Source organism: Melanaphis sacchari, unplaced genomic scaffold (genome assembly GCF_002803265.2).
Source record: "Melanaphis sacchari strain LSU unplaced genomic scaffold, SCAv2.0 Contig20_pilon_pilon, whole genome shotgun sequence".
Classification (NCBI taxonomy): Eukaryota; Metazoa; Arthropoda; class Insecta; order Hemiptera; family Aphididae; genus Melanaphis; species Melanaphis sacchari.
In genome coordinates, this window is record NW_020271042.1 from 4,622,493 (window position 1) to 4,634,961 (window position 12,469).

The window sequence follows — 12,469 nt, forward strand, 5'->3', positions numbered from 1 at the left end:
CATTGTTTGTCCACACACATGTTACAATACATATATATATATATTAAAAATTATAATATATGCATCACGTACGGCCGTATAAGAGTTTGTTTAAATGCATTATAATATTATTGTACTTGCGTCATATTCGCTGGTGAGCGGTACACCATTGTATAAAGCGTACTTTTTTTTATTTAATAACAGCTCCAGGCAGGTTTTTTTTTAATTACAGGCTTGAACCGGGGATGACACTCATACACACACATATACACAAGCGGAGGCGTTAAACCGTATCATTAAACCAAAAACCGTATATATATATAAAGCCTGTCTCGTCGCGCCCTGACAATATAATATAAAAACCCACCGCGTATATGTATAGGGATGATTTTTATTATTATTTCCCTTTTACACGTATAATATATACATGTATATTGTCCAGATCGTAAGTACACTACACCTCCTCTCGTTCGGGGTATACATGCGTGTGGGGACCGACAGAAATTTCACGGATCTTAACGCCGCCGCCGCCGATGTTCGCGACCAATGGGCGCCGCGTCCGCAAGAACCCACCCTCGCCGCCTCCACTGATTTCAACCCTTATCGGCTACAGCGGTGGCGGTGGCCTACGGCAGCGCAATCGTCAGTCACCCGACAACGGACCACCGCTCACCATCGACCGTCGACAATCGCATCCCCTAGTTGCCAACCGCACAATATATCCATCTACGTTCTACACCATAATATAATATAATTATTTTCTATTATACGTTGGCTGTTGACAACCGTTTAAAATATATTACAAATACACTTACAGACGCCGGCCGAGTAAAGTGCTATAACACAATATCCTGACCAGAAAACCAAGGTAAATTTTTATTATTTTTTATTATTTTTTTCATTTTCAACTTTCTTTATTATTTTGAAAATTTCAATTTTTTGTCGGCTTACACGTATGAATAACAGTTGTTAACTTTTTATCATTTACGCATAATCTACCCAGCGATAATGTAATTTTACCTATTCTGAAGTAAAATTAAACATGTATATTTTTATTAAAGATAAAAAAAAAACGTGATTTAAATTGTATACAAAAATTATAAGCCACAAAATGGCGATTCAGAAATTAAAAATATTGTTCCAATAAAACATATAGAATTTCAATTAATAAGCTACTTATATTACATGTTACACATTGATATACGCTTGTTTTAATGACTATAATAATGTTTATAAAATAAAATAGTATTTGTAACAATAAAAAAATTGACATTAAACTTGTGTTTGTGGTAAAAAAATAAATAGCTATTTGATAATACACTTCAAAAACAAAATACCTCCCGTTTGACTACATATAGTTTTTTTTTTTATTCTCAAGTATAAAATGTTTTAGCTGTAGTATGCACTTATAAAATTAAATGTATTTTTCACCCAAATTAAATAATACCTAAAAATAAAATCTGAGTAAATATATGTTTTTTGCGACTTTATAACGGGCCCGATAATAATATATATATTATATACCTACTAGTTCATCTTTGAATACTAGGTCTATACTCTATATAATGCGTAAAATGCACAATTACCTGCCTATATAATATTGAATGTGAACCCGATAATCAAATTAAACTGTAGGACCCAAAATATGACCCTATGTATTATATAATATACACATATGGTGTGAGTCACGGCTACTATTCTACTGAACGAACAGTCATTTAAAATAAAACACTTACCTATATCATATATAATAACCCAGTAATGAAACTCCTCCCGGTGTTTTCAAGACCTTTCTGCCCTAGTCACAGTATACCTATCGTAATTATATTATATACAGGTACAGTATATATCTAGTATGCTCGTTCTCGTTCACGGTCATTCATCAACTAAATATTAAATTATATTTTATTGGTGCATAGATCAACTCACTAATCAATCTTAAACCTTGTAACTCTCATATTTTATCAATAATTAAACTAAAAATTATTTAAGTAGATATATAAATCAGCTATAACTGAGACTATCACAAAAACAAAAATGTTCATATAAAGTTTAGCTAATAAATGAAATAATATTTCGTTAAATAATAATCATGTTTAAAAAATATTGCATTATTAGTATAATTATGTTGTCGACGGTAACAAATAAGACTATGAAGCCACCTTGTATGTTTATGAAACACTTGCGTAATACCGGTTACGAATATCGTGAAATAACATTATATAGTAGCCTATGTAAATAGCATTATGTAGCACTTATGTCTATAATATAATATATGATATACCTACACTTGTGCATTATTTTTATTTTTAACTTCGAGTTTTGAATTTGAAGACCATCCCTCTAAGTAATGCCTTCTCATCCATTTATCTCTACCATCTGTTGCTGCCTTTCACTGCAGTAATTCTACCTTTCATGTATCTCTAACCTATAATATATTTTTACTCAATCATTTCTACACGGACTTTCTAATAGCCGTTTTATGTTCTTACCGAAACCACTTTAATGATCATTCAAATTGACCGTAATTTCAGGTGCACGTTCCCGTCCTAAGTCAATTTTCTTTTCCAAATTTTCTTTATAAAATTTGACAGTTGAAACATTTCCTAAAGTTTATAATGTATTTAGACGTAACAGTGATATTACGATAATCCCTACGCTCTCCCATTTGAACGTTAACGCGATGTCCACAAATTCGTTTAACATAGCCAATTCAGCAGTATTGTATCTCCGAGTGATTTATATGATTTATCATATTTATATGATTTATCATATGACACAATACGTCCGAAACGTATGTGTACAGAATCACCGCAGTTGAAAATGACTCTTGAACTCATCATTTTTCTATTCCTTATAACGCGTTCGTGTCGTATTTATTTATAGTACGCACGCAGTAGCAGAGCGGTATATTAGACCTATCCTAATGATTTTTTTAACAAATGTCATTCAACTTTCTGACTTAACTAATTTTCTAATCGATGTATTGACAATTTCATAGACAGACACTACCACCATGATGGCCACCGGAGATTCAATGAAGTTCGCCGCTGCCCGATTCGGTGGCGCAGGGGGTCTGCTGGACTGCAATTTCTCTTCGTTGTACGTGGACGCGGTCTGGGCGAGATTCCGGCGACATCCAAGCGCATTCGCTGGCGGCCAGGTAGAGGGCTACGCCCGAGCCGTGGCTTTGTCCAGGAACGTCCAGAAGCAAATGGCTGTGATCACGGCAACTACGCCAGGCGGAAAGCCCAAGAAACGGTACATTTGCACGTATTGCGACCGAGAGTTCAGCAAATCGTACAACCTGCTCATACACGTCAGGACTCACACGGATGAACGTCCGTACCCATGCGACGTCTGCGGCAAGGCATTTCGCAGACAAGACCACCTCAGAGATCATAAGTAATTATAACATAAAAACAGTTATCTCCTGTAGGCAATAGTAAAATTAAATTAAATTTGTCAAAAATTATTTTTTTGTGAATTCATTCAACATCGGTAAACTTGTCAACTATTCCTCAAAACTAAAATATAAACATTTTTTAAAGTATAAGGGTTACTAAAATCTTATTCCTATACATCCGTGTATATATAATAATATAATATATACACATACTGTCTATGAAGTTATACAGTTATAGTGTAATACAACCAAAATATCAGTACTTTTATATTAATATGGTTGCATTATATTTCATTACTTTTAGTTTAATATTGTACTCATACTATACACATATACCTACATTACATGATCAATATCTATCAACAGCTGTATAAATAGGTCAAAATGTAATCTTTTTCTTATTTGATTTTCAATTTTGTGTCTATCCATTATATAGGTCAGCATGTAATACGCGTGGATAATAGGTAACTTAATGATTTTTTTTCGTGAAACACTTATAGGAATTAAAAGAAATCTTATTATTCATAGAGTTCCCCGATATCGTAATGTTTTTGATTTATTAATTAAATACAAATATCATACGATTTGAATTAAAAATATTATTATAAATTGTATTTCTTGTTTTAATTTTATTTTTAACGTTCCAAATTGTTTTCATAGATATGTTCACATGAAGGATAAACCGTTCTCTTGCGAATCTTGTGGCAAAGGCTTCTGTCAAATGCGCACGTTAATTAGCCACCGGAAAAATGCACAATGTCAATGGTATCAATATCAACGGCATCAAGCGATGGCCACGCAGATTTCTTCTGCCGGGACCTCTGAAACTGTTGCCGCTCCAGCGGCTGTCGTGGCGTCCCCTGAAACGGTACGAAACGTAAATCTTACAGATTTTAGTATCAAAACCTTACTGGGAATCAGTGAGGATCAATAGTATAGTAGATGGTAGTACCTATATGTATATAATACACCTAATCTACACCAGCTAAAATATATAGTTGATTTACCATATTTATCGCTCTTTTTCATACGGTGAAATGTACAAAAATATCTACATAAATACAAAATATTGAATTGTATTATTACTACTATTATTAAATTGTTGTTATTATTATGTTATAATTATATATCATGTACATAGAATAATTAATGTATTATATTTTTTATGAATAAATCGTTTAATACTGCATAACACGTTTATTACTGTTGCAAAAACAAAATCTAAACACGTAGTTACATATTTATTTTATATATTATATCATCATACATATACTATAACATAATTACAGAAGAGACGAGGAGTGTTATTTTCTCGCGTTCCGAAAAATATAAAGAAGGCTTATAATTTAACATATCGTATCGATATTACTGGTATATGTGAGCGGTTATGTTAGGTATTTAGGTGTGAAACGACATCGAACACCACACGGTTCACAGGACCTCCTCAGAGTTCCCAAGTAAGTACTATACAGTATGCACACATAATATACTAATATACCTAGTATTCTATTGCACCGGATACCCATTAGCTTATTATAGCAGGCGCTATGTTGGGTATAATATACTCAAATAAAAATAATTTTAATATTTACAACGGTAGCCGAAGCAAATACGTCATACAAATTACCGTCTCACCACTTGTGTGAACGTTCGCGTTCTTGTTTAAAACCATAAATGGCATTTCTGATGATATATTATATTATTGCATCATGGGATATATTTGCCTCTATCAGATTTTAGTGACATATATTTTTCTTATTAGCATTTTAGAAAATATAATTAATATAACCGAGGCCTGAAAGCGATAAATGTTGTTGTGTCTAATATTCATAGGGTGTTTTCTAAATTACTTTGGAATAAAATAAAAACTTTGTTGCAGAGCTGATTTGTGTAAATATTAAAAAATATGAATTATTCATCCCCGATGATTATTCTGGTAAGTATAGTTTTGTTAATTTTAATTATTTTTAGTGGCCGAGTAAAGGTGGTGAAGTTGTGGCGTATAAATATATAATATATAGTAAGGAAAATGTATGATTGCAATGATACATACGGTAAGATGTAGGTTCTTTGTAGTTTCTATATGTATTCAAAAAGTATAACAAAACTTACCTATTTTATTTTCTGCAAAATATAATTATCTACTATGGCAGATTGTGTGGTTTAATGTAAAATAATTGTACCTATATAACGATAATTTTTTTCTTTATCTTTTCGTTTACATTTTATAAAAATATTACAATTATACATTACAAACCATATTATATATTAGGGATAGATACCTCCTACTTGTATATAGCTTAGGTTACTTTTTTGTTATAAAGATACGTGTTTATAGGTACCGTGCAAAACGATGAGATTATATTATAGAGATGGTCTTTAGTCGGCTGCACGCGGCAGGTAAAAGCCCAGTAGGACGGTTACATTGTGTAAACGCGTATAGGTTACCTACCTACTATATTAATTATTATATATATAATAATAATACGGACGGTCGGGCATAATAACATAGAGCGACGGATGGGACGACTGTAATAAACTGGCGAGCTTGTGGAAAATCGTAAAACGCCCTATTATAATACGCATCAATATTACTGTAGTTCGTTCGTTCTATATAATATAACGTTAAACCCGTCATCGAAGATATTATTATTACACACATCCGAATAACAACAATCATGTTTACAGCTGCACTGTGGGTCCATGGGAAGTACCTATTTCATTTTATTATTATAATAATTTATTAAATTATAATATATATTTGAAATTACTGCCTTTAGAAAAATACACAATTTAATACGATTTAATATTAGAATTCCCATCTTTGGCGTATTCGATATAAGTTGCAACCAACCGAAGGTTTATAGATACAAAATGATTCACCAACCATGTTCACTCTCATTTTTCTTTATTAATGCAGTTATTCAAAACTTGGTTTTTAGAATTTTTAAGCATAATTATACATCATATTTTAAAATTCTTAGCTTTTTTATAGTGCATGAAGTTTAGTGGATACACAAATTTCTATTTTTCAAACGAGAACCTTTTTACAGTAAATTAATAAGCACATAATTTTTTTGAAATTGTTAATATATCAAAATCAATCAAGTTATTTAACTTTATGTACTAAGAATAATATAGTTATGATGATGGATTTGAAAGATGGTCTATTATAGGGATTTTAAAATATTAGTTGTAATTTATTTATCTTATAAGATAAATTAAATCTATTCTTTCAACATATTTTATCAAACATTAACGAACTTAAAGCACTTAAATAGTCTATAAACTATAAACATATTATATATTATATTAATAAAATAATACTCAATACCCATATATTTATTATTACTATTCTTTTCTTTGGTGTATCTAGCAACATTTTCAGGAATATTAAAATTAAAATTTCAGTAAATATTTATATTTATATATTTTTAACAGATATAAATATAAATATATAATTTTAAAAAACTGTGTATTAAAATTAACGCTGTAACTGTAATGTGTAAAGGATGTACCAGCTAATGGTATTCATGTTAATAGATATCGGATTTTATCGAACACATTTCAAAAATATATAATATATACAAGTGAAAAACATAAGAATATGAAGTATAAGATAAATTGCTTAGGTATTAAAAAACTAATAGTTTCCAAAACTTTTTATAACGTTATTTATTATTATTAAATATTGAGTTCCCTACACATAAATATATTGGTAGGTGAAAAAAATGACACGGAAATAAAAGTCCATGCTAGTGCTTTATAATAATAACTGTTCTATTTAATATTTTGTTGATTAAAGATAGTATAACATAATAATATAGATAATAGATAATAATTATATTCATAGCAATAATAATAAATAATATTAGTATAACCGTGATTCGTGATACGTTACTCGTCAGTCAATTTCCATAGTTTACAAAATAATTGAGTAATCAAAAATTTAATAATTAGATAATTACAGAACACATAAAATGAATTAAGTTCATCAAGTTTATTCCATGTGTTGAATGAAATAGCTCTAAGAAATTTTCAATTATACTACATATTATTTTTAAGTACTGCAGAAATACCCATTTGAATGAATAAAATACAGTTTACTTAATTTATATTTGTTAGTACTCAATAATATAAATTAAATAAAATGTCAAAATGCTTATCAATAGTTGGATAATAAAAAGAAAAAGAAACAAATAAGAACACAAATAAAATGTAAGGCTCATATAATTTTATTTTTTTTTCGTGGGTTATTTCCGTGGTTTGTTTTTCTGTTAGTTTTATTTTCCTGAATTAAAACGTATTATACATCACTATTATAGAATAAAGTAAAAAGTATTGTAGGAAAATTAATTTTTTACCAATCCATAACAAAATAATATCACTGTTTTCTTTAGATATTACAAAATATGAAAAAAAATGTGTTGACAAAATATTTTGTGTTATCTAGTTAAGTTTTTTCTATCGTCGTATAGCCCACCACCGCCTTACAAAAATTTGGTTCACGAAATTTTTAATGTATAAAAACAGAGCATTTCAAACGATAATGTGTCGATGTAACTATGAGTGTCAATTATTATAACTTACAATAAAAATGTTAACCGGCATACTATGCTAATATCAGTACTAAAACTAAATGTCATTTTAAACGATGTTATGGCCGTCACATACAAATATACAATAACCAGCGATTGGAGCGAACCTATTGCAAGCTGCGAACGTCACGTATTGTTCCACTCTCATGATAATACTTGTTTTCGTATTTCGAACAACACTTAATTTCTATTTTGTATAACCGCTAAAACCACAGCTAGTTTTATGACCATTAATTATAAAATATTTAATGAAATGTGTAATAACTAATATTTAAAACTTTAGCCCAAATAATGTATATACGTATATTGGTAAACTTGAATGCATTTATTTTTATTTATTATATTTTAACCTAACCTAACCTTGGCGTTTTATAAGTAGAATTTTCGCGTGACCGCTTTATAAAGGTTTTATTTTGATTTTACAAACATATGCATAATAATTAATAATATATAGACACCATGAACTCTATGCGTGACTTCAATAAATTATAAATAACGGCCATAGAGGCTTCTCAAAATAAAGTTAACTTAAATAGAAAAGTTTAAAAAAATTATAATATAAACTTGTTTTGCTATATAATTTTATCACACTATATACATATTTTATGACAGTATTCTGATAGAAAAATGTGTATTTATTAGGGAGCTATTGCTCCACTTGACATATTATACTTCTCTACTTATGTTTTTGCATTACATATTTTTAATTTAAACTTCAATCCATCTCCGTAAACTGGAAAACTAAATAATTGTCAACCAAGGATAATAAACTAAGTTGAAGACTTTACCGATTAACACAGAAGTACGGAACACGAAAATAAAGACATTTAAAAACTCACTCAACCACTCAACGATAGAATGATAATTTAACATAATATTATATTATTGTGTAAGTATGATATCACTCGTTATAACAGTGATCTGACAATTACCAATTACCATTATTATGATTTATGATAAATTAACATATTATGTTTATAGTAATCGTGTTATATAAAGATACATTATGTTTCACAAGTTACGGGTGGATGAATTTTATAGCACATAATATTTTAATATCCATGCATCAGTAGAATTTTGAAGTATTGGATAGCGACGTTTATACATATATATTGATAATAACAATAATATTAATATAACGTCCATAGCCCTCCGCAATTATAATATTATTATGTAGGTACCGGCCACCGGGTTATCTCTTAATAAGTACGTACAGTAGAGTCTTGATATTCTGGCATTGCAGCGCTAAGCTATGTTGTAATATTATACTATTCCCCGATACGATAACGTGTCAACGTGATGAATATTGCGCTCTGACGGTTCTATAATTTCTTTACTTTTTTTTTCATTTCGGTTTATTTTTTGTCGGATGTTGTTCTTTGTGTCGTCGATCGTGTCTGTCGTTCAGTCGTTGGTACACTATATTATTATAGAGGTTATCTTCACACCGACCGCGTTCCTACCGCCTATTACGACACGCGTGTTGTTTATCTCCTCTATAAAACATCGTTATACACACATTATATAAATTAAATGTATAGGTACAACTATTAATGATTTAAATGCGAATGATAACAGAAAAGGAAAAAAAAAAATCAAAATTTTATTGTCGCCAGTCTGCTTGTTTGATATTCCTATACTATCGTCGTCCGTGCTGTCACTCGTCGTCCAGACAATGATAATTCGTTACGGCAGCCTGCGGCGGCATCCCGCGAGCGTACACAAATGTTACAACCCTATAATAATATATTTATACTACATATAGTACGTATTGGATATCGGGCCTATATAAACATTGTATATTAAACATAATATCTAATTTATCGACCATAAACACCCAAACACGGTTGTCAGACCTGATGAGGTTCGGACGGCAGAAGGTGAAAGAAAAATTCAAAAACGCCGTCACGGTTCTTCACGCCCTGTATAATATATGTATATATATATATAAGTATATACGTGCATACATGTGTTGGTGTGTACAGTGTACGTTTAAACCCTTTTAAAGAGATTTATTTTTTTGTGTTGCCCCTGACCCCGTTTTGAATGTTTTGATAGATATTTTGTTGCGTGTTAGTCCGTTTACGGTCCGCGACGCTGCAGTAGTAAAAAAAGTAATATGATATAATTTATATCCATACAACACGCACCAAGTGTTATAAAAAGTAATAAAGTAATACACATTTGGAAATGGCGAAGTGAAAAACATAAACGCAAAAACGAGCACAATAAAATATAAAAAAAAGGCGAATAAAGATACACGGGCAGAGTAAAACAACAACAAGCATTATCTAGTCATTATCATAACATACTATATATGAAAAGTATCTAAAAATCTTTTTAAAAATGTATTTTATTTTATCGTTTATATATAAAAAACACCGCCAGTATTATAATTGTTACATTGGAGATGCAATAAATAATGAATGTGATAATATATTTAATTGTTATAATGTGATAAACAAATTCTAGTTTATACGATTTCAGTGGTAGAAAATAGTATAAATATAATGTAATTACCCTATAAATAACTAAATGCAGAAAAATTTCAAGTGGATATTATGTTCACAAAAAAAAAAAATGAATTGATAACACTATAACAGAAATAGGAATATAATTTATTTTCGACGGAATCAGACGGCTAAAGAAATAAAAATTAACAAGATTTCCACTTCTTCATTTAGTATTTATTTATTAATAAGACTTCGTTAATGAAATAATGAATTGCATATTATTCAAATCGCATGTCAAAATAGATAAATTAATATATCAATATTAAGTATCTTATGTAAGTATAGATTTTACTATAAAATACTAAAATCTGATGCAAGTTTTAAGTTCTTAGAAGAATGATGAATATATTTTATGTAATACATATAACTATATAACCATATTTAATATGACTACTTTTATGTATTATTTATGTTAAATTTTACATTGTATATTGTTTTTTAAAACATTAATACACTAACTGTTTATCAATTATTATAATTCAAAGGTTTAAGTCGGGAATTTTGAAATACAAAAAAAAAAAAACCCGTAATTATTCTTCCAAAAATGTATCAATATTTACTAGTTTAATAAAACATAAATATATAATTAATAATTATAGTATAAAAAAATTGAGGAAAGACAAATCCTAGTTAACGAAAATAAATTTGGGATTAAATAATATTACATAAAATCGTACAAGATGCAACAGGTATCCGAATGAACCCACATTATTAATATGTAATAATTTTTCATCCCTTTTTTTTGGAATATAGTGTTAAAACATGTGAAATTTCTAAATTAACGAATAACTTCTAAAAAAAAAAAAAAATGTAAATCACACAGATGATTTAAATAAATGGTTTATTTAGAAATTTTTAAATAAATAATTACATTTTCGAAATTCTTATTGCTTAAATATAACATTCAACACTCCTGAGTACGAGTACATAATGTACAAGCCCATTTGTAAAACTCTCACAAATTCCCTCGTACTTAAAAACACATAAAATAAAAAATATTATGGATTAAATTTATGCAGTAGGTGTTATGAACCTTCTAAAATAATCAAACTCAATTGTTTGACAATATTTGTCGTGAATGTAATATTAATTACACACTTATTTATATACGTAAAATTTTATATTTCACAAATAACTCCTAAACCTTAAAAATAAAAATCATAATATAAATAATTCAAAAAAATAGTTTTTTAGGTTTTTTTCTTAATAAATATTAACAATTTCGAAATTTGTAGTATTAAAATATAACCTACAACGCACTTGACTACAAACAAAACTTGTAAATGTATTAGGATAATTTATTAGGACATATCTTAAAAAAAAAAAAAAAATGTTTTTAAAATATACAAATAATTTCAATATTCAGAAATCCAATTCCTGTTGCATGTATTTTCTAAATATTTTTCATTTTGCATGTTATAAGTGCGAAGAAATTCAGAAATAGTTAAAGAAATAAGCTAAATAGTAGTCAGTTGTGTAGTAAGTTAATTTTTTGTAATAAAAATTTTGAAAATGTAAATATTTTTTAGGAAAAAAGGCCTTAAAAACCATTATATTCTTGAAAATATAATTTTTTACTATCGTTGAAAGACCATAGATATATTTTGGATCATCTCATATTTATATTATAATATGGTCAATTTAATTATATCTGTTGTGTAAATTAAAATTATTATTATCAGTACTTATTAATATTAGCTTTGAGAAATATCAGAAAAATAATATTAATTTTACAATTTCTCTGTATCAAACTTTCATACTTTTTCTTCTTTTATCTCAATATGCATTGTTGCCTAAGCCAATATAATAGCAATACAATTATGATTTTAATATTTTAATTTCGTATTTTTATAATTAACATTAATTTTTAAGCTAATTTTTATTTTATTAAGTATTATTAAAATAAAAACAATACGTTTTTAGAGTTTTTTATGAATATTAATATTTTATTATGCAAGATACATCCATTGGAA

General features: G+C 28.6%; 1 protein-coding gene across 1 annotated transcript; it reads left to right on the forward strand.

Moving 5' to 3' along the window:
• The first annotated feature begins 636 nt into the window (after positions 1-636).
• Positions 637-4,447, forward strand: LOC112593714 (protein odd-skipped-like). Its single transcript, XM_025338231.1, has 3 exons — positions 637-847; positions 2,981-3,384; positions 4,046-4,447. The coding sequence occupies exons 2-3, from the start codon at positions 2,996-2,998 to the stop codon at positions 4,317-4,319; spliced, it is 663 nt and encodes a 220-aa protein (XP_025194016.1). The 5' UTR covers positions 637-847; positions 2,981-2,995; the 3' UTR covers positions 4,320-4,447.
• Positions 4,448-12,469: the final 8,022 nt, after the last annotated feature.

What these genes read in the sequence shown, in the direction of transcription:
- LOC112593714 (XM_025338231.1), top strand. Translation starts at nt 2,996, where the DNA reads ATGATGGCCACCGGAGATTCAATGAAGTTCGCCGCTGCCCGATTCGGT. An exon ending in GACCACCTCAGAGATCATAA is followed by an intron (nt 3,385 to 4,045) that starts GTAATTATAACA and finishes TTGTTTTCATAG; the next exon opens with ATATGTTCACATGAAGGATA.